We start from the raw sequence: 23,905 nt of genomic DNA on the forward strand, positions 1-23,905 counted from the left end.
CCTAGGGAATGATTTGAACCACAGCTAAGGGCCCTAGGCTAGCCACAATTCGCATCACACCAGAAACAAATCATGCGTCCCAACCGAGCACTAATTCTGCGCGTGGGATGTTGCTGTGGTTCTTGCTGTCATGGACCATTCCAGTGGCCATTTGGTTGGCCGTGGCATGATCTAGACATCCAGAGGTAGGGTGTGAACCGTGGCTAAGGGCCGTAGGCCAACCAAGATCCACACCATTCCACAATACGCGAAACACACTTGCTGTAAAAATGAGAAGGGGCGAAAGGGGAAGGGGCTGTTCTTGTGTTTTGATTTAAAAATCGATTCCAACATGGACCAAGCCTCAAAGGGGCGACTTGGTCACGTCTTAGACATGACAAGGAGATGTTCTAACCATGGATATAGCCCCTAGGGCGGCCAAGATCAGCAACATCACCCTTGACAACAAAACTGAAAAAAAAAAATCGAACTCAATATGACACTAGTTTCACGCTTGCGGATTGGAGCATCTAACTCACGGTTTTGAGACATGAACCCTTGATCAAACTTGACCCTAACATACCCTAGGACATGACCATAAGCAGCCTTGAGTGCCTGGAACGAGCCATACTCTGAAACCATCAAAACAACTACCAACGTGAAGCATGAGGGGAAGTAGAAAAATCTTTGCAGAATTTTTTTGTGTAGTTGCTGAAATATTTCGGTTTTTCTATTAAAAATCATGAACAAATATGGTTTAAAAACATGTATATGACTTGATTGAAGAGTGAAAGAAAGATATAAACATGCCTGAAATTTGTTTGAATAAGAAAACAAACACTACGACGGCACAGCGCGGAGGAGACGGAGTGATTTTCTTTGCTTCCTTGTTTCTACTCGATTTTTCTCCCTACTTTCCTCTAGCTAGAACTCGATTTTTCTCTATTGAAGGCGACTAGATTTTCGAGAATATGGAGGGGGAAAAATGGTTAGGGAATGAATTGAAAGTTTACTAATAGATGGGAGATTAGAAGAGTAAGATAAAATCTTTTCTATTCTAGAGTTGAGAGATAAAGGGGGTGATTGATATCAAAAGATTTTTGAGGGATGATCAGGAGTGCACATGTTCGACTTTAGGGTCTAGGTACAAGGGAAGAATTGCTTAATTATTTATTTGGTAGAGATTTAAAAGTGGGGAGGATATCTACCTAGAGCAAGATGATGGAAAGATAATAAGGAAATGAATTGTCCAACTAATAAAATCTTTTAAAATATAAAGGAGGGGCCGATTTTTATAAATAAAGTAGGGTAGGGAAATTGCTTATTTAATAATTAATGAGGATTTAAAATGGTGAAGGATTATCTCCAAAAAAAAGTTAAGGAAAGAAATAAGGAAGTGATTTGTCAAAATAATCCAAATCTTCTAAATGAAGGGGCCAAAATTTGATGATTAAAAGAGTTAAAAATATTGCTTAATTATTAATTATTGATGATTTAGTGTGATAGAATTATCTCCCAACAAAATGGATAAGGAAAGATATATAAAAAAAATTGGTGAGTTGTCAAAAATTAAATCTTATAAAATGAAGTGGCCGATTTTATCTAGTAAAAAGAGGTAGGAAAATTGCTTAATTAATATTTATTGAAGATTTAAAGTTGAATGATTTATTCTACCAAGGAGGAATAAGGTAAGGTGATCAAAATTGTGAGTTGGCAATTTAATTAAATCCCTAAGAGATGATGGCCGAAAATTTGAGATAATGGGAGGTAAAAATATTGCTTAAATATTGTATTTTAATTCTTTAGAGTTTTATCTACTCATTAAATATTTTAGTGAATTAATAAATTAATTATGGCATAACATTATATTGCATGCATGGCTAAATCTTTAAATTAAATTGCTAACATGTTAAGTTGAAATTTTTTAATTAATATAAGTCTAAATTAACTTATCTCAATTGGTCACATATTTTATTTTAGGCTTTTAATTAAATTATTGGACATAAAGAATTTATTTACTACTTATCTCAAGTTAATTAAATAAATTCTTAAACATTCTTTTATACTAAAATAACTTATTATTTATCTTAAATAAATTCTAGGAATGTTTTCTTAATATTAAATTTTATCTCTTTACTCCAACTCCAGTCCGGCCTCACTTATTTAACTGAAAAAGCTAATAATTAAACTACTGCATTAAAATAATTAAATTTAAAGAAAAGAAATTTAATACTCATGCAATGAAAAATCATTTTAATTTAAATACTAGGAATTATGCATGGCTTATACGTAGTCTAATTTACGGGTTCTACAGTTTAATTCAAGCGACATGAAATCGTGGGAGAGATGGAGTCATGAGATTTTCAACTTCTCCGACTACATGAAATTCAGATTCACGTTGTCAGCGCTTCGCCATCATCGAATATGACTATTATCTTACATGGATGTATTTTATTGTGGAATATATAAATGAAATTCAGATAAATATATGTTAGAATGAAAGAAAAATATGTGCGAATGTATGAATATTATTTATTTGTTACGTTATACATGCAACGCATATGCAAATGTACGTTAGAACGAAAGAAAAATATGTTTGAAGTTATAATTATTATTTATTTGTTACGTTATATATGCAACGTGCGTGCATCGTCAGCTATAAGAAAAACACAAAAGCTAATAACTCCAACAACTTTCTCTTGCGCTCATTCTATGTAAGGTTTTTTGTGTTGGACAAGTAACATGTCATGAAATTTATTTCAATTTTGTGTACGATTTAATGTTATTAATAGTTATGTCGTTTCAATTGTTTCACAAGATACACTTACTATTTTAAACATTCTTCAATTTTTGCACAATGTTATCTCTTAGCATACTTATATAACACATTTTACACTTATTAATATTCATGTACAACGTCGCACACACATCGTGTGTGCCTCGATTGCTAGTTTAATTAAAATATAAAAGTTTATAAAATTTAGTTTCTCCAAAAATAATATTTTTTATATTTTAAAACTCCTCGTTTGCCCAAAATCGGCTTCCCGGAAAAAATCGAGCTTAACTCATAAAATAATTCGAACTTTAACATTTTTAGAAAAATTAAATCATTTTTAATCATATTAGGAAGCCATGCAATTAATTAATTAAAAATTAATATTCTTATCTTGGTCGTCCCCGGTCTCCTTTCTTCTGTCTATTATCGAATATTCGGGTAAAATCCTTCAATTTCCTGAAATCATGTCATATAATCATTTAATCATGCAATCATACCTTTAATCATATAATGAATACCATGCAAGCATTTATAATCAATTAAATTAAACAATTAAGCAATTAAAATAATTTTGCGTACATGTGGTTTATCTAGTTTTGGTTTTTCGGACGTTACATTATGAATATAATATGGTTAATATGATTTATAACACATGGTTGATTTACTCTGTTTCTACAATCTATGTTACAAATACCATATACAAAAGGAATCCAATAGGAAGTGAGCTGAGCATCTATTCGAGAAACAAGATAAGTTCACATGTGGATGCTATAAAGGACTTGAAATTTAGTTTTGGATAGTGATTTTATTTTGGTTTTGGATAAAAAATTTTATGTTCCAAGTTTTTCTAGAATTTTAATTTGAATTTCAAGTCTTATACCTTTGGACATTCATTTCAATTGTTGAAATAATTCTATGAATTTATTTTATAAATCAAATTTTGTTGGGAATTGTACAATGACCGGTGATTTTTGTTTTTTTTTTTTTCAATTTCTTTGCTTTGATACTAGATGTAAGAATTTATTAATATTTAAACTCAATAACTTGATACTAAATGGGGAAAAATGAATCAAATATTAACCCCCGCCACTGTATATGAAGAACACATTGAACATTTCTTGGATTCTGATTGTTTGAGAGTCTTCTAAGCACTCCAAAACTCACAATTGATGATATTGTGTAATTTTAGGTATGTATGCTTATGGACCCCAAATACTACTATTTATGGAGAACTCATACCATCATTCAGTAAGTTTAAATTAGAGACCCCACCGCTTGCTGGTTTAGCTCAGGGTTAAATTGTAGCTTATCATGGTGAAATATTTTGAATTTAAATATTTATATGTGCAAAATTATATCTTGATAAAATTATATATTAATAATTTTATTGTGAAAAGGTTATCACAGAGAGGGTTAAATTTTGGTTGGAAAAAATCTTGAAATTTTGTTATATATATTTGGTGGAATTCTTATTTCCTATAATGATTAATTAATATGCGACAAAATCTCTTTAAATCTCTTTATTACAATATAATAATTACAAGAAACCACAAAAAAATAAAATATCATAAAAATAAACCAGATTCTTTTCCAAATTTAATTTCTAATTGTTTTATTAATTTTTAATAGAAATAATATCTGAAAAAATCTATAATTATATTAATTTTTAATAGAAATCAACTTGGAAACCACCATAGAAAAAAATGATTGTTTTTAAAGATAATTATCAATTAAAATATATTTAAATTTACATAAAATAATAATTAACATAGAAAATACCAGAAACAATTTGTAACAGTCAGTCCTTAGTCAGGCTTTACATGCCCTAGTGCTTTATTTATTAAATTAAATTAAATTAAATTAAATTAAATTAAATTAAATTAAATATGCTTACTTTAACCTTCATAAAACGACACCGTTTCAGGCAGCATTGAACAACGTGTCATCTTCCTTGATTTGTAATTTTCCGGCAAAAGTTTTCCACTGATATTAATCAACGATTTCCCTCGATCCATCTACTGCCCTTTTCTTCCCCAAGTTCGTATCTTGAACCCTAAAAATCCAATCTTTGCCATGGTTCCTCCGAAATTCACCTATAGAATTTCCCAAATCACAGTAATTTGATTGGATTCCAATCCAATTATCCCCCCTTTATTTTGTCTAAACTTGTGCTCGAATTTTCATTCTGAGTCTTTTTATCATCTTCAGTTTCGGTTCTAATTTATCCGGACTAATCCCTAATTTTATAAATCTAATTGGAACCCACTTCAAATTTCAGCCTTTTTATATGTGTGGATTTCCCATCTGGACTTGAAAAATAATTTATTTACGAAGTTTTAGTTTCCCCCTCTTTGTTATACTTGAAGATTCTGCCATGGCAGCCGCTGCTTTGAGGTCGAAATCATCGAGAGACACAGCTTCTGTCGCTGCCTCGCAGTTCAGACACTTCATTCAAAACCATATGCACGCGGGTCGGGTCAACCATTTCCAGAGGAGCTCCAGATATGATTGCAATTATCACAATAGTCATAATTTTCTCTCAAGCTCACTCTTTAATTTCTCCTCATTCAAACCCATTTCGTTACGTGGTGAATATGTGGACAGTGGCAAGAATTTCACGAAATTGCATAGGAACAGGAGGAAAATCCGGAATATTAGCTCTCAGGGTGATCCACCTGAGGTCTGGCAGCCACCTGGGGCTGGAAGGGATGGGATTGTGGTGAGGCCGGGGGTAAAATTTATCCAGGTGACTGATAGAGATGGACCGAATTCCGGCTCTGGTGGAGGGTTCGGGTCAGAAAGTAAAGATGAGTGCTGGGGAGGGTCCAACTTGGGGCCAAATTTCCCCACTCCGAAGGAGATATGTAGAGGACTTGACAAATTTGTAATTGGACAAGAAAGAGCTAAAAAGGTTTATTTGTTTTTTTAAAATTAGTTATAAGCTCTGTTATATTTCAAACTTATTCATTTTTCGAATTTGAGGATTACTTACCTGATTGATATCTTGAAATATGTATTGTGTATAAAATGGAGGGGGCGATAGGAGGTGGTAAGAAAAAAAAACGAGGAACTTTATTATGACCATCCCTCATTAGTTGCCCCCGGATTCCATTATCAAGAAGTGTATCCACGGCTTCTTGTACTAGTTTCTTCTGGCACATTACTAATTCTACTGGCGTAGATCTACTTGTTGTTAATAGATCGGTAATAGTATTGTTCCGATAGATAACTCTTCTATAGAGTTCATTAATATCCGTGGAGGGGGCGAATTGGAGGTGGTAAAAATATTTACTTTTAAATGTTACAACTTGTGACTCGCAATAAATATTTGATTAGATACTTCAACTCTGTTTTAAATATTATTATGTGGATGCAGGTTCTTTCTGTAGCAGTTTATAATCATTACAAGAGAATATATAGTGATTCTTTGCAAAGGTGATTCTTCTTGATATCCAGCTTCATCTGACCTACTCTTGTGCAGTTGTAATTCTAATAGGTTTTAAAATTAAATTAGCTCAATCAAAGGACTTGGTTTATCTCCTGTCTGTGGTTATTAGCTGATTTTGATGTTATGGGTTTATAAAGTTCTGTAAACGGTTGCTGTTTGTTGTTTTCATAGTTCTTACCTGTACTTATTCTGTATGTTTTTGCTTTAAAATTTTACTTAAAAGTGAATATATCTAATATTGGTGTTATACCCTGAAAGTTAGGTCTGCAGGGAGTACGGCCGGTGATAAATCCGATGTCACAGATAATGAAATTGTGGAGCTTGAGAAAAGCAACATTCTTCTGATGGGGCCAACAGGTTCAGGTAATTTATTCAGTGTTTGAAATGTTTACGAAGTTTTATATATGTGTGCATATATATCTGTATTCAGGCCTATAATACTCACAATCAGTGTGTGGACAGTGAACTTGTGGCAAAAGTTTATACGAAACATTTAGCTTTTATGAGGGATTATAGGACTTTGAAACATTGTTTTTGTTTAATGTAGTTGATCTTAGATTTGTGTATCATCTGAGATCATTTCAATTTATGGTCACTGTCGTCCATTTATGATTCAGACTAATTGATTCAGTTTCTTTATGGTATCCCCAGTTTTTATGCTTGACAATAGAAGGAATTGTTTAAAAGTATTATCCATGTTAGGGCATAATCCTCCTTTAATAATCTAGTAGCTGTTTTCTTGTTTTTTTGATTTTCTATTTCATTTGATGAACGACTATTTGAGAGGTAGAGAATCAGAAAATTTTATGTCAAACCTAAGAATTGTCAGTTGCATAATTATGGATTATTCATATTGAACACTGTCTTTCTCTTCCAGTAATATCAGTTCACTGTGTGCTTTTAAAATCATTTTAAGGACAGGGAAGACGCTACTTGCCAAAACTTTGGCGCGGTTGGTGAATGTTCCCTTTGTAATTGCCGATGCCACTACACTTACTCAGGTAAGACGTTTTATCTTATCAACGAGGTTTCTCAGTATATGTAAACCAATTTCTCTGTGGGAGCAGTGCAGTTGGAAATCATTTTTTTCCCCTTTTATCAACGAGGTTTCTCAGTATATGTAAACCAATTTCACCAAATGCTACAATGGTGTTACAGAATTTTATAACATCCTTGTTCTGTGGCTTTAATCTGATAAATCTCATTTTTCAGGCAGGATATGTTGGGGAAGATGTGGAGTCCATTCTATACAAGCTTCTGACGGTGAGTTGCATGTTATTTTCTTTATTAGTTGGAGTGGAATCTTATTCTGACTCTTTTTCTGTATGATATAATTTAAATGTGATGAATTTCTAGCTAAAAGCATTGCTGTTTGTATCTGTATGTGTTTTTTGGGTATGGGTAGATTCTTATATGTATTGGTGTGTCCGCAATGCCCTACAGCTGGTGACAAGCATCTGATTTTCCTTATTTTTTGTCAGTTTTAACAACTTTATATAATTTTTTTCCCTGCGTTTATTGATCAGAAATCAGAAAACGATATCATTTGATTCAATTTTTACGCTTTTATACTTTCGCTCAATGGGCTTGTCGAAAATTATGGATTTTCTGACATGGTTTGATGATTTAATATTGCATGTTTCCTCACAGTGACATCGGACTTCTTGGTATTCAAATTACGAAGTTCATGCATAATTTTTAAGAACACCGATGAAGAATGAATTTGCATGAACTATTATTCTATTTACGAAGACTTTCTTTATTGATTCTGATTATCATTAGAGCCATTGGTTCACATTAGCTAAAACTTGTGTTTGTGAAACTCTAGTACCCAATTAGATGGTAAACTACATCTACAATTCTATAAGTTTATCATGGAAAGTGATGTTAGCCTTGGTTCCCCATTTCAGGTTGCAGACTATAATGTAGCAGCCGCGCAGCAAGGCATAGTTTATATTGATGAAGTTGACAAGATCACCAAAAAGGTTCTAGATTATTGCTGCCAAATTATGCATCAATCTGCATATGCTAAGCCTGCTGATATTGAATTCGATGTATTGTGTGTCTTGTTCTTTCTCGACTCTATAGGCTGAGAGCATCAACATTAGTCGAGACGTGTCTGGGGAAGGTGTCCAACAAGCACTATTGAAAATGCTGGAGGGGACTGTAAGTGTTTTGATTTACTTTCCCTTTTGATGAACCTGAAGTAGTCTATTGGTGATTTTTCATCTATGTGATAAATCTATTTTCCAAGACAAAAAACAGCAATTTATTTTCCCAAAATACTTTCCTAAACATTTATTCGAAGTTTTTCAGTCTGAACTCCCAAAACAATACCAAACAAGTCCAGAGTGTTTTATAATCTTAACCTGATTTATTTTCAATCTAGATTCTGATTAATGAATTTTTTTAATATCAGGTGGTCAATGTTCCAGAGAAAGGCGCTCGAAAGCATCCAAGAGGTGAAAATATTCAGGTATGTTTTGACAGTAAAACGACCTTTCTTGCAGTCTTATGCCTTCAACCAGAACAGCATACCATTTGGAAGAATGATTTGAATAAAATAATTGCTTTGCGATTTGTGAATTGGAAGCTTAGTGACAGCAATAAATTTTGTATTTGCAGATTGACACGAAAGACATCCTCTTTATATGCGGAGGTGCTTTTGTTGACTTGGAAAAAACAATCTCAGAGAGGTCATATTACTATATCAATCCAAATAACATGAATGTTGTTACTCATAGTTGTCAAAAGCGCAAGATGCATTAAAGCGCTCAGGTGTCCTGAGGCTTAAAATACAAAGCGAAGTAAAATGTAATAAATAAAATATTTTTAAAAAATAAAAATAAAATCAGTTTGTTTTAAAAAATATGAAACATGAGATATCAGATATTATGTCATCTATCATTTTTATCTTCCAAGTATCAAATATTAAAATGTGAGGGCAAAAGGCAATGTGATAAATAGAGGAGAATTATCTGTCATATTTTTTAAAACTAAAAAACTGTTTTTTTCTATGAAGCGCAAACAAGCGCACGCTTAATGGAAGCCGTGTGCTTTTGGAGTGCACTGAAGCGCTGCTCAGGCTGTGCACTTCACTGCACTTTTGACAACTATGTTGTTACCTCTTGTTTTGGATTGGAACCTACAATTTTTGACGTACTTGCAGACGTCATGATTCTTCCATCGGCTTTGGTGCCCCCGTACGTGCAAACATGAGAACTGACACTGTAACAAGTGCTGCTGTGACATCATCATTACTTGAAACTGTAAGCTGGATACCATCTTTCTCTCAAGTATAGATTCCCACTGTAGGCTAGACGACGTATTTCAATGATGCATAAGTTTTTTTCTCAGGCTGAAAGTAGTGATCTAATAGCATACGGGCTAATACCCGAGTTTGTTGGACGATTTCCTATCCTTGTTAACTTGGCCGCACTTACTGAGGATCAGCTAGTTCAGGTAAAACGCGAATTATGAATCGTGCTCGTTGTGTTTACTTATCTACTTTTAGTGACACTGCTACACAATGTTTAAATTTGTTTTTAAGGTTTTAACTGAGCCTAAAAACGCGCTAGGAAAGCAGTACAAAAAGATGTTCCAAATGAATGAAGTAAGTTTTCGTTACCCTTCCATAAATTGACCATTTTCTGTGAAAACAGATTCATTGTAATAAAATTCTCCTTGTTTTTCTCAGAAGAGTAGTAGTATCTTTTCACGTTGGATCAACATAAAAAAATTTTCAAGTTGTAAACTGTGCTCTTGTTTATTAGGTGAAGTTACATTTCACAGAAGATGCGTTGAGATTAATCGCTAGGAAAGCAATAACCAAGAACACCGGAGCTCGGGGTTTGCGTTCTATGCTAGAAAACATATTGATGGATGCTATGTACGAGGTTTGTTAGTCAAGTTCTGCAATATTTGACTAATAATGTCAATACCTAGGACAGATTTACTGGGGGTGAGGTCTGAGGGACAATTCTCCCCTTCAAAGAAAAAAAAAATTAAAATTTTATTTGTAATTTTTCTAAAGATTCATCCCCCAAACTGCCCTTCCCTCGTTATCTCATCCGGAAAATATGTAGATCCATCCCTGTGCGTATCTCACTGTATAGGATATATCTCTTGCCCTTTACATGTTTTTTTCTCTTCTGATCTGTTTACATGAAATAATGAAATAAGAAAGATTTATCTTTCAGATTCCTGATATTAGAACAGGGGAAAATATAATAGAGTCTGTTGTAGTGGATGAGGAGTCAGTTGGATACGAGGGTCGTGTAAAGGGTGCCAAGATCCTTTATGGCAAAGGGGCGCTCAACCGCTATCTTTCACAACACAAGATTAAGGTTTCAGAGGTTCGTACGAGTAAAAGGGTCTCATTTTTATGCCTTCATATTTTGATCTATGTTGACATGAGCTGACAATTGTTTCTACTACATTACAGACGCTTGCCGAAGGTTCCGAAGGAGAACCTGAGATCGAGCAGGAGCTTCCATCTATTGTTGCGCTATAAACTTTGATAACATTTATCGATATACCGTGTACAGTATGGAAATTCAAATGGAGTTGATTTAGAGGCTCAGTTGATGCAAATTTGGTGTATGGTTCTTCTATCAATGGACATGTTGCCATCTTCCCAGACATCCTCTTCTGTTGCTCCCACATTGGGTCTTATCTCCAAAAATGAGAAATAATTACATCTTAATTTTAAGAAATTCAAATATTTCGAGTTGACCTTGCTACAATGATGTGGTGCTTATTTCTCCATGTTATGAGATTCCATAAAGGAAAATACAGTAGCCAGAGATAGGTCTTCTGTCAACAGGCGAGCTTGCATCATAATCTACATCAATATAAATATCAAGAGCGAATCTGCCTTTACTATGATTTTCTTTTAGGTTGTGTTTGGGTGGAAGGAAGCCATGAATTTCAAATCCATTTGGTGGTTTAGAGAAATTTGTATTGGTTGTATTGAAATTCACAACTTCCTCATATTTGTAGATGTAATGTTATTTGTGATGAATTTGAAAATTTGAAATACATCCAAGCTGTGTGTCATTTCAAATTCTTTCCCAAATGAAATTATTTCCTCTAAATCAGATTCATCATTCCAAACGTAATCTTGTTAACTGTTAGCAAGTGAACACCCTTGGGATATCGCGTAATTTGATTCGCTATATCGACGATAAATGCAATATCTGGATGAGTATGTCCATGACAATATCTGAATGAGTGTATTGCTATGGACATATAGATGGGCAATTCTTTTAATTGGAGTTAAATTCAAGCTGGTGTAACTTGTTGGCTGCCTTGTCTTCTTTGCATGGTGTAACTTGTTGGCTGCCTTGTCTTCTTTGTGTATTTTCATAAATGTCTCGAGCTACTGTTGTAGAGCATAAAATCAACTGTAACTGTTGGTACCAATTTATATTAAAAGATAAAAGAAATTTTATGGGTTGATTATGATCCATCATACATCATCTCATGTACAGGCCAAACGACGTCGCTAGGGGAAATCTTGAATTTTTTAATTTTGAATTTCTATCCTCCTACTAGTTGGTTCAATTATATCTAAAACCAAAAATCTTGATCCTTGAATTAATTCAATTTTGTAGTAGGGGCCTAAGTGGTGGCATTGCTCTCAAGTACCTGAGTTTCTATCCGTGATTGGAAGTGTTGTCTTTTATCCATAACTCAATGGGGCCAAAGTATTGAATTATACATGTGCTTTCAATTTATTTCTGTATGTTAGAAATTTAACATAACATGAAATGAATTCGAGAACGACGTAACACATAAAGATCGATATGTGGAAATAAATATAAGAATTGTTGTGAAAAAATAAAAATTTACGGTAAAAAGTAAAAATCTCAAACTTTCAAAATTATCACACTACACACTTTATAATATTTTTCTCCCAACTCAATTATGATTTTCTTCACAAATGAGAGATCTATTTATAGAAAATCTTTACAAATAATCCAAAAATAAAATCATCATTACCTACATCATCACACACTAATTTTCAATATTTACAACTCTTATTTTCAACATTCAAATATTCAACATACACATTTTAAATATTAATTTTCAACACTCCCCCTTGTGGTGATGATCATGATACGATGATGTCTTCATTACGTGTTTTTGTACTGCCTCATTAAAAACCTTACTAGGAAAAACCCATTGGGACAAAAACCATAGTAAGGGAAAAAGAGTGCAGTCACGTAAACTCCCCCTCATGTTGACACGAACAATTCTTCACAGATTTCGTAGATTGCGCATCCCAATATTATATATATGCTTTCTGAATATTGTCGTAGGAAGTGCCTTTGTGAAGAGATATGATGAGTTTTCACTTGATTGAATGTGACGAACATCAATACATTTATTCTTCTCAAGCTCCTTGGTGAATGCGAAGAACTTAGGAGGAATATGTTTAGTTCTGTCGCTTTTTATGTATCCTTCTTTCATTTGAGCAACACATGCAGCATTATCTTCATATAGTATCACAGGCTTCTCGTCGAATGATAATCCGCATGAGATTTGGATATGTTGAGTCATTGATTTTAACCACACACATTCACGGCTTGCTTCATGTAGTGCAATAATCTCGGCATGATTTGATGAAGTTGTTACAAGTGTTTGTTTCTGTGAACGCCAAGAAATTGCAGTGCCTCCACGAGTAAATACATATCCAGTTTGAGAACGTGCTTTGTGTGGATCAGATAAGTATCCAGCATCGACATAACCAATTATACTTAGATTAGCATCTTTTGAATACAAAAGTCCCAAGTCTGTCGTTCCTCGTAGATAACGGAATATATGTTTAATTCCGTTCCAGTGTCTCTTTGTTGGATATGTGCTAAATCTTGCCAATAAATTTACGGCAAAAGATATATCAGGCCTTGTACAATTTGTAAGATACATAAGGGCACCGATAGCACTTAGATATGGTACTTCTGGACCAAGAATATCTTCATCATCTTCACATGGACGGAATGGATCCTTTTCTATGTTTAATGATCTAACAACCATTGGAGTACTTAAAGGATTTGATTTGTCCATATTAAAACGTTTAAGGATCTTTTCTGTATAATTTGTCTGGTGAACAAATATTCCACATTCTTTTTGTTCAATTTGTAAACCCAGACAATACTTGGTTTTTCCAAGATCCTTCATTTCAAATTCTTCTTTCAAGTATGACACAACTTCTTGAATTTCCTTATTTGTTCCAATGATGTTTAAATCATCAACATATACAGCAATAATTACGCATCCGGATGTTGTTTTCTTAATGAAAACACAAGGGCATATTGAATTATTTACATATCCCTTTTTCATCAAGTGATCACTTAGCCTATTATACCACATTCTGCCGGATTGCTTCAACCCATATAATGATCTTAGTAATTTCACAGAATAACATTCTCTGGGTTTTGAACTTTGTGCTTCAGGCATCTTANATTTAGCGAATCCAATTCAACCAAGATGACATCTTTCCATTTTATCCAATGCTGCCGATTTTTACATTCACCAAAAGATTTTGGTTCATGATCTTTATTATCATTTATGATGTCAATTGCCACATTATAAGAAAATATATCATCAATTTCTTCTATATCTTTTCGGTTTCATATTTTTCCAGTATTAATATAATTGATAGAGATTTCATGATTCTCGTCAGTTTGTGGTTCTTACAGAACATTTTCATCATCATGTGTTTCTTCAGGAACAACATTCTCTATTTTGTGATCATCATGTATTTCTTCAGGAACATCATTCTCTATTTTGTGATCATTGTGTTTCTCTATGAATTTTCTTTTTCGAGGATTTTTATCATTGGAACCGACTGACCTTCCACGCTTCAGGCGTTTTACCTCATCATGACTTTGTTCAATTTGTTTCTTTGGAATTTCAATTCGAGCAAGAGCATTTACAACATGTATATATGATTTAGTTACCCTTTTTGCATCTGTAAATGCATCTGATATTTGATTTGCTATTCTTTTCAAATGCACAATTTGCTGTACATCTTTTTCACATTGTTGTGTTCTTGGATCCAGATGTAACAATGATGATACATACCATGTAATTTCTTTTTCGGTATGTTTCTTGGCTCCCCCTAACATTGGGAAGATTTCCTCATTAAAATGACCATCCGCAAAACGTGCTGTGAACCCGTCGCCGGTCTGAGGTTCAAGATATCGAATGATTGATGGACTATCATGACCGATATAAATTCCAATCTTTCTTTGAGGTCCCATTTTCTTTCGTTGAGGTGGTGCAATAGGCACATACACCATACATCCAAAAATTCTCAGATGAGAAATGTCTGGTTCTTTACCAAATGCAAGCTGCAATGAGGAGTATTTATGATATGCACTTAGTCTGATGCGAATTAATGAACCAGCATATAAAATTGCATGTTCCCATATAGAAATAGTAAGCTTTGTTTTCATAATCATTGGTCTAGCAATCATTTGCAGACGTTTAATCAATGATTCAGCCAATCCATTCTGTGTACGTACATGAGCAACAGGATGCTCAACAATGATTCCCATAGACATACAATAATCATTGAAAGTCTGGGAAGTAAATTTACCAGCATTATCAAGTCTAAGTTTCTTGATTGTATAATTGGGAAATTGCTTCCTCAATTTTATTATTTGAGCAAGTAATCTTGCAAATGCAACATTTCGAGTTGACAATAAACATACATGTGACCATCTGCTGGAGGCATCAATCAATACCATAAAGTATCTGAATGGTCCACATGGTGGATGAATTGGTCCACAAATATCACCCTGAATACGTTCAAGAAACATTGGTGATTCAGTTTGAATTTTGGCTGGTGATGGTCTTATAATAAGTTTTCCAAGAGAACATGCTTTACATTGAAACTTATTATTCTGAAAGATCTTCTGGTTTTTCAGCGGATGACCATGTGTATTTTCTATAATTCTTCGCATAATTGTTGAACCAGGATGTCCTAATCGATCATGCCAATTGACTAATATTGAAGAATTATCAACTATCATGTTTGATTTAATGAGACTTATATGTGTATAATGCAATCCAATAGGGAACATTGGTAGTTTTTCAATCACATATTTCTTTCCTGATTTATATGTGGTAAGACACATATATTTCTCATCCCCTTCATTCATTGTTTGAGTATCATACCCATGGGAATATATATCATTAAAACTCAACAAATTTCTTTTCGATTGTGGTGAATACAAAGCATCATTGATCAAAAATTTTGTACCATTAGGTAACAAAAATTGTGCTTTACCACATCCTTTAATCAAGTCTACAGGACCTGGTATTGTATTCACCATTGTTTTTGTTGGTTTTAGTTCCAAGAAATATCTTTTATCTCGGAGAATAGTGTGCGTTGTACCACTATCAGGTATGCAAATTTCAGCTTGATTCGTAGCATTTTTCATATTTGAACTTCAAAAAATATGCAATGAAATAAAATTATTGACAATAAAATATAATACAATATAACACACTATAAAACATTATCATACGAATACATGAAAAAATAAAATATTTTACATATTTATTCCACCAGCAAATTGATCATTATCTGGTAAATCAATCAGGAAATCTCCAGCATCAAAATGAGTTGAACCACTCAAAGGGTCACTGTGTTGAGTAGAGTTGGTCTCCTTTTCTTTCCCCTTTATTGATTCTTTATAAAGTTTACAAAGGTGCTCAGGGGCTCAACAAATACGGGATCAATGTCCTGGAGTACCACATCTGAAACAAGAACTTTCAAATCTTTTTGAGTGATTCTCATTAACACTCATATTCTCATGATGCCTTTTCGGTGGATGGTTAGGGACGCTCTTTTGAGATGAGTTATAGAAATTACTATCTCGATTATTTTCAAAACCACGGCCGCGTCCACAACCACGACCACTTCCACGTCCCCGTCCATGTCCACGACCACGACCACGACCTCGATTTTGTCCTCAACCAAAATCTTGTCTATAACTTTTATTTTGGTTTCCAGGTTTAAATTCATTTTTGCTTACAGCATTTACTTCTGGCAATGCTGTTGATCCAGTGGGTCGGGACTGATGATTTCTCATTAATAGCTCGTTGTTCTTTTCCGCCACAAGAAGACAGACGATGAGTTCAGAATATCTCGCAAATCCACGCACTCTATATTGTTGCTCTAGAGTTATACTTGATGCGTGAAACGTGAAAAATGTTTTTTCAAGCATTTCCGATTCCGTAACCTCTTGTCCACAAAATTTTAATTGCGAGATTATTCGATACATCGCCGAATTGTACTCACTTATTTTCTCAAAATCTTGGAATCTCAACATATTCCATTCATCACGGGCGGTCGGAAGTATAACTTCCCTTATATGTTCAAATATTTCTTTTAATCCTTTCCACATAGCCATGGGATCTTTTTCGATGAAATATTCACATTTCAAACCTTCATCAAGATGTGGGCGCAAAAATATTATAGCTTTTGCTTTTTCTTGTGATTAAGATATACCATTTTCTTTAATAGTCTCGCTTAGACCCAATAACTCAAGATGCATTTCTACATCGAGAGTCTATGGCATATAATTTTTCCCCGTAATGTCGAGTGCAACAAATTCGAGCTTTGTCAAGTTTGACATAGTGGTATTAAAAAAAAATTATGATGCATTTTATTAGTTAATGAATATTGCAATACAAAGTAATGGATAAACAACAAATACAAGCATTCGTAAAAATAAAGAAAACACATGAGGAGGATATTCTCCGATAAGTACAAGATTCGTGAGTATTATAACGAAAATAATTAAAAATAACTTTGTGAAAGCCATTTTCTTTTTTCTTCAAAAATTTGATGAAGAATAATTTTAGAGAAGAAGATAAAGTTGGAGTGATTGAGAGATCATATTTATAGGGCAAAAACTAGCCGTTTTATTACCGTTTATGACCGTTGGTGTACAAAAAAATAAATGTATGTATTTGTATAATTCTATGGTAATAATATGGTGTATATAATATTAGTAATGTTTTAAATAATTATGTATATCATATCACAATATTATAATGAAGTGTCATAAGATATTTTGTTTACAAATATTATAGGCTTTTATACTTGTCGTATCCCTTACCGGGAGTGTGGGATGTCGTCTTAACATCCTCCCAGGATTTATAACAAGTTTTTTGAAAAATTTATTTTTATTATTTATAATAACATTACATTATATATTAAATATATAAACAATAAATAAATAAACAATAAAATAAATATTATTACTTTGTTACCTTTTTCTTCTGTTTTGGAGTTTGGAAAAATATGGAGAACTTTTAGAGCTTCGTGCTGATAACGTGTTGTGAAAAAGTAAAAATTTATGGTAAAAAGAAAAAATCTCAAACTCTCAAAATTATCACACTACACACTTTATAATATTTTTCTCTCAACTCAATTGTGATTTTCTTCACAAATGAGAGATCTATTTATAGAAAATCTTTACAAATAATCCAAAAATAAAATCATCATTACTTACATCATCACACACTAATTTTCAATATTTACAACTCTTATTTTCAACATTCAAATATTCAACATTCAAATATTCAACATACACATTTTAAATATTAATTTTCAACAAGAATGAGTTTTGACTTCTAATCATTGATATTTAATTTGAGACTGAAACTGATGAGATCCCACAAACACGCGATTCTCTAAACCTTTATGCAATTATATAGATGATATATTTTCTAAATTTAATTGCATTGATTTAGGGACTCTGTATATCAGTATTCATAGATGTTCTCTAATATCATAAAGAGATTCGAGATTTGGCGAATTTTGATGATATCTATCCAGTATATAATAAATATGAGATATTTCTATATTTATTGTAACAACCCTCATTTACTACTTAAAATATGCGAAAAATAAAATTTTTCTATCTAATTAAATTCATAATTCTTAATTTAAACTCAATAAATACATACACATAGTTTTCGAAAACTCTCAATAATTAAACCTAAAAATTCAAAATAAACAATTCAAATACTGATTATTTTGAGATGTAAAAATGATCAACGTTGACATCCATAAAATATTTTAAAACATCCAAAGAAGTTATTTGTTTCCCAAACCAAAAATGCTATAAAATAAATGAGAGTACTAAATCAGTTTTAACATCCATAAAGCTCATAACTGCAAGGCCATCGGGCGTGCACTTCCTATGGTCCGAGTTTGCTCACTGGTCATGACCTCCAGCCTCCTTGACAATGTCATATGCATAAATCAAGTATAGTGAGTCTAAAAACTCAGCATACATAAACCGTGAATAACGAATACTACATAATAAAAATTCTCGCAATTTAAACATACTTGATACGTAAATTACATAAGCACAAATAAATATGACATGACTTTCCTGCATAAATATTTTCATAAAACATGCTTCACTTGACATAACATAAACTTAAATATTTTGCGTAGAGTTCTGCTCATTGAAATGTAGCACCATAATATAATTCATTTGATCAAACTAACACCACGATGCTTGGCCGACAAGGATCACAATAGCCCTTAGATTGTGATATTCACTATCAATCATAAGATAAGTTGGAAAGGTCCTCGGACACGTTCTCTGTCTTCCAGACCCGTACATGCATAATTTGGCCACAAGATAACTTACATACCTCAAAAATAATATTTTTGTACGTTATATTTATTTACTAACGTCGTGGACCTCGGTGGATCGACCCCCATGTATGCTGCCCCAACTTAAAACTTACAACTCAAAACGGCTCATAAACTTGCATCATACCCGTACGACTCCCGAATAAAATAAAACGACTTGCGACTTATCCCCATGACTCGGGACTCGACTCAACCTTGACCAACAACCTAAAACTGTCCATAGCCTTAGAATCACCTCTGGAACAGCCCCAAACCATCCCAAAACAAGACAAACAAATCTAGGCTCTATTCGGCCCCTTTTTGACATGTTCCGGTTCTATACGACTTCAAACTTACCACGGCACTAAACAGCCCTTAACTAAGCCCTAGACAACCCTTAACCAACCAGTCGAACACCGAAAACAGCCCCCACACGCACACGGCGGTAGCTTGCGCTCCGCCTTTTCTTTTGCACGACCAGATCACTTCCAACCGTTCAAGCACTGATAAATAACATCTAAACACATCCTAATACATCCCCATACATAGCAGCAACAGCCCGAATGATCCACAAGAAGTCTACACATCAAAAACTCATGATAACTTGAAGGATCTTGCGCAAAAAAATTTCAGCATACAAATTCATGTTTTGATTCAAAATTTTCATTTATAAAAACGTTTTTCATGCATAAATATCATTAAACAACAGTATATAACAAGATTGATGCATCAAGAAAGGTTTAGAACATGTATTTGCATTTAAACGTTCGAATAAACGAATACTGGCGCTATGGAACGTAGAGGATGAATGGAGGACGATTGCTGGATGTTTTTTCCTTGCCAAAAACTTGTGAAAATTCACCAAAATATTGTAGGTAGATGTGGAAAAGTGGAGGAGGCTACTTGGAGGCCAAACCCTAGCTTTCTTCACTTTTTGTGTGTGTGTTTTAGTGTGTGTTCGCGCGTGTGTGTGTGTTTGTGTGTGATTTTATTCTTTTTTTTTAAAAAAAAACTTTACAAATTAATTAAATATTAACTAAACAAATTTATTAAGTCTTAGAATAATTTAATAAAATATTAAACATCATGCTCAAGAATAAAATCTCTTATTTATGTAAATTTGCTAATATCATGCTTAAAAATATTTTAATTTATCTAATAATTTAAATTTGAATTTAAAATGATAAAATTCGTAAATCATTTAAAATAAATAATTATTAGCTTAAAATAAAAATATCACATTTAATTTTTGCACCTTAATCGTTTTCGATCTCTCGAATATTCGGCTTAAAATCTTAAACTCGAGAAATACAATTAAATCCCAATAAACATATAAATATTTAAACTAAATTAAACATATTGAATGCATCATTCAATCCATTTAAATCATTTAAATTAATTAACTCATTAAATTATGCATGCGGTCTACGTGTACTAGTTTTTGTGCACTACATTTATTTTAATAAAATATCTTTACCATGAATAATTTATTTTATAGACTTATAATATAATCTAACATTCTCTCACGTGGTCTACATGTTTCAAATGATCTTAAGAATCAAGGAATCTATAATCATCCCAAATTAAGAAACAAATACATGAATCGTAGTGATATTTCCTCTTATATTGAGCATTATCTTCCATGCATCACATGTATCAAATTCTTTAATATAACTTAATTAATGAATAAAACCAATGTTTTATTCTAGGTCCAACTTAATAGATATTTTCTCAAGATAATTGAATATGTATACAACTGAACATGAGAAATATTATAACTGAATGAGTTTCATAAATCATAACCAAATGTATATACCGTAAAATCATCAAGGAACCAGGTCCATTATTACCACATAATCCTTAACATATGAATTTTCATGTCTTTAGGTCCAAGGATCTTCAATTAAGTCATAACGTGTTCAATAACCACTTCATTATTCTTAATGCGTTCTCTAACGACTATAGTATTTTATGTCGATATACTTAATTCGACTGCCGCTTTAATCTTAAAGACCACAACTGAATTGTCACAATATAGACTTAGATATAAAGTTCACAATTATAAGCTCAAAAGGAAAATCCTCAATATACACCCCATAAAAATGCTTCAAAATAAGAAACAAACTTAAACTCCATAGTGGAAGTAGCAAATCACTTCAAAATTGTTAATTCGTCTATTCATAAGCATATAATATTTTGCGCCATTAAGCTTTCTCATAATATTTTGCTCCTTTCTAATGATCGATACCTTGACTACTCTAATATTTTCCCAACAATTAACAAATTTTCTCATACTAACCTTTTGGTATACATGATGGTTCATAGTGTTCTCCACAAAACTCAATGAAGATATAACATTTGAAACTTTAAATACCACTAATGTGATGTTTGTTTTAATTTATATAGATTTCTTAATCTTGCATATTAAATACTTATCATCATTAGAGAAGAATCTTTAAGGTTATTTCATATACTTGTTTTCTTTTAGAACACCATTGAAGATTATTATTTTTATATCCATATATTGTAAAATCTAAATAAAATGAGCTACTAATGTCATGAACACATGAAGATAATTTTCTTAAATATATGAGAAAATATTTTCATGTAGTTAATTCTCTTCCTTTGAGCGAATTTATTAGCAACGAGTCTATCCTTATATTGTTAAATATTGTCTAGTGAAACTTTATTGTCTTAAATTGAACTGACATTTAGACTTATTTACTTGTTATTGAATTCATCTCATTATTCATAGCATTATACCACATATTAGATTTCTTATGCTCGTGGTTTGTGAAAAATATATCATGATCATTTTCAACTCCAAAATAAATAGTCAGATTATTTCAGATGCACAATATAATTATTTGAATCGTTGATCTCTCACTACAAGAAAAATTAGCTTTAACAACGCATCTACGATAACAGTTTTTATTAAAACCGTTGTCTTTTTACCTTTAACAACGGTTTTAATAAAAACCTTTGTCGTAGCCTAAAAAAATCCGCTCAAAGACAACAGTTTCTTTAAAACTGTTGTCTTTGATATATCTACGACAACGGTTTTTAAAAACCGTTGTCTATGAGCGTTTTATTTTTTATTACGACAACGGTTTTTGAAAACCGTTGTCTATGAGCATTTTTTTTTTAGCTACGACAACGGTTTTAAAACTGTTGTCTATTAGTGTTTTTTTTTTTTAGCTACGACAACAGTTTATAAAAAACCGTTGTGTTTTAACTGGTTTTGCGACCGTTTAAGTTAAATCTGTCGCTAAATTAGCGACGGTTATACTATACCGTCCCTAATTTAAATTTTGCGACGGTTCGCTAAATTTAGCGACGGTGGTTTTTAACCGTCGCTACTTTTAGCGACAGTTTTGGTAATACCATCGCTGATCTTATACTATACCGTCCCTAATTTATATTGTGCGACGGTTAATGTATAACCGTCGCAAAATATAGCGACGGTTTAAAGTAAAACCGTCGCCGATGTAAACTTAGCGACAATTTTTCAATAATTGTCGCTAAATTTAGCGTCGGTGGTTTGTAACCGTCGCTACTTTTAGCGACAGTTTTGGTAATACCGTCGCTGATCTTAAATCAGCGACGGTTTATACCTAACAGTCGCTATATTTAGCGACAGTTTTTTAATATCCGTCGCTAAATATAGCGACAGTTCTTGTAAAAGCGTCGCAAATTTAAATCGGCGACAGTTAGAAAATTAACCGTCGCAATTTGCGACGGTTAAAGTCAAAACTGTCGCAAACTGTCTATAAATATCCCAACCCTCGGTAAATTTTCTACCATACCACTTCACAACACTTAAAATTTTTCTCCCTTACACAATTTTAGTTTCGATTTTCTCTTTAAAATTTAATAAATTTTTAAAATAAAAAATATAGTATTTTCGACGATAAATCAAAAATATAGTTTGCATATTAGATTGTAAGTTTGTTTTATATTTATTAAAATATTAAAAGTGAAATTTTTTTTATTTTACTGCATAAATTAGCGACGGAAATCATACAAAGCCGTAGCTAAAATTAGCGACGAATTTTATATAACACTGTCGCTAAATGTAGCGACGGTGTATGAAACCGTCGCTATTTAGCGACAGTTTAAATTACGACCATTGCTAATTTTAGCTACGGTTAACGATGATGTCCGTCGCTATTTAATTTGCGACGGTTTTTAAATCCGTCACAAATTGTAACTACCACAACAATCTCACACCGTTGTCTTTTAACGAATTCTTTAACCACAGAACCTTTAACAACGGTTTTATATACCTACGACAACGGTTTTTCACCCTCGTCTTTAGACGTCTACGACAACGGTTTTTCCCCGTTGTCTTTGAGCACACCCTTTAACCACAGGGCTTCTAACAACGGTTTTAAAAGGCCTACGACAACGGGAAAAAACCGTTGTCGTAAGCCTTTTTTCTTGTAGTGTCTTAATTCCACTAGATCTTCTTAATGTTGCATCAACACGATCTAGATTCTAGTGAAGCTAAATACTATTTTTCAACCAAATGCTCAGTAACTTGATGAGCGATTAAGATCTATATGATCATGATCAACAATCTCTAAAATTTATGTGACTGATTCCACAAGACACACTTTAACTTGAGGGATGGAGTGAATAATAGTCAACATAAAACTTGTGTAAATGAATAATATGATCAATATTCTGAAGTTTATCGCTCCCACTAATCAAGTCATTCTCAAGAAATTCACACCACCTTTTGATTTGTGATGGACTAAAATCTACATAATTAGGACCTTTTGGCATATCAAATAAAATACCTATGTGATGCGAATCCAGTTAAGCATGAAAAGCAAACACAAACTAGACTTAGTCGGGCCCTCAATTCAATGAACAAAAAGGATTCTTTAACCCCTGATCTTTAAACATTGAAACAAGTAATGTGTAATCGTTCCTAAATCAAGTGGTTTAGTAACAAATGACACGAGAAATAACAATCGAACTCAAATTAACCTTCAAAGAACTCGTATTTGATAATCTGAGGTAAGAG

The 23,905-nt window shown here is 32.8% G+C and overlaps 1 protein-coding gene and 1 long non-coding RNA gene across 4 annotated transcripts in view; both read left to right on the forward strand.

Moving 5' to 3' along the window:
* The window catches only part of LOC140990398 (uncharacterized), a 15,961-nt gene extending 13,035 nt beyond the window's left edge, over positions 1-2,926 (forward strand). The window contains exon 4 of the long non-coding RNA XR_012177646.1: positions 2,324-2,926. This is a non-coding gene — a long non-coding RNA (uncharacterized lncRNA). The remainder of the gene's footprint in view (positions 1-2,323) is intronic.
* Positions 2,927-4,676: 1,750 nt separating this feature from the next.
* Positions 4,677-10,932, forward strand: LOC140989715 (CLP protease regulatory subunit CLPX1, mitochondrial-like). Of its 3 annotated transcripts, XM_073459058.1 has the most exons (15): positions 4,677-5,666; positions 6,132-6,190; positions 6,466-6,566; positions 7,125-7,204; positions 7,416-7,466; positions 8,114-8,188; positions 8,292-8,369; positions 8,623-8,679; positions 8,829-8,899; positions 9,373-9,472; positions 9,561-9,665; positions 9,754-9,816; positions 9,977-10,099; positions 10,403-10,558; positions 10,648-10,932. In XM_073459058.1, the coding sequence occupies exons 1-15, from the start codon at positions 5,130-5,132 to the stop codon at positions 10,714-10,716; spliced, it is 1,725 nt and encodes a 574-aa protein (XP_073315159.1). In that variant the 5' UTR covers positions 4,677-5,129; the 3' UTR covers positions 10,717-10,932. The 3 variants fall into 3 exon arrangements, with proteins under 3 accessions (XP_073315159.1, XP_073315161.1, XP_073315160.1); XM_073459060.1 differs by lacking the exon at positions 4,677-5,666 and having other exon boundaries at positions 6,147-6,190; positions 6,474-6,566; XM_073459059.1 differs by lacking the exon at positions 4,677-5,666 and having other exon boundaries at positions 6,176-6,190; positions 6,462-6,566.
* Positions 10,933-23,905: the final 12,973 nt, after the last annotated feature.

This window comes from Primulina huaijiensis, chromosome 12 (assembly GCF_012295235.1).
Source record: "Primulina huaijiensis isolate GDHJ02 chromosome 12, ASM1229523v2, whole genome shotgun sequence".
Lineage (NCBI taxonomy): Eukaryota > Viridiplantae > Streptophyta > Magnoliopsida > Lamiales > Gesneriaceae > Primulina > Primulina huaijiensis.

Excerpts from the sequence above, each read along its gene's own strand:
- LOC140989715 (XM_073459058.1), top strand. The coding sequence starts at position 5,130 with ATGGCAGCCGCTGCTTTGAGGTCGAAATCATCGAGAGACACAGCTTCT. Across the intron at positions 5,667-6,131 it reads GACAAGAAAGAGCTAAAAAG|GTTCTTTCTGTAGCAGTTTA; the intron begins GTTTATTTGTTT and ends ATGTGGATGCAG. Across the intron at positions 6,567-7,124 it reads GATGGGGCCAACAGGTTCAG|GGAAGACGCTACTTGCCAAA; the intron begins GTAATTTATTCA and ends TTTTAAGGACAG.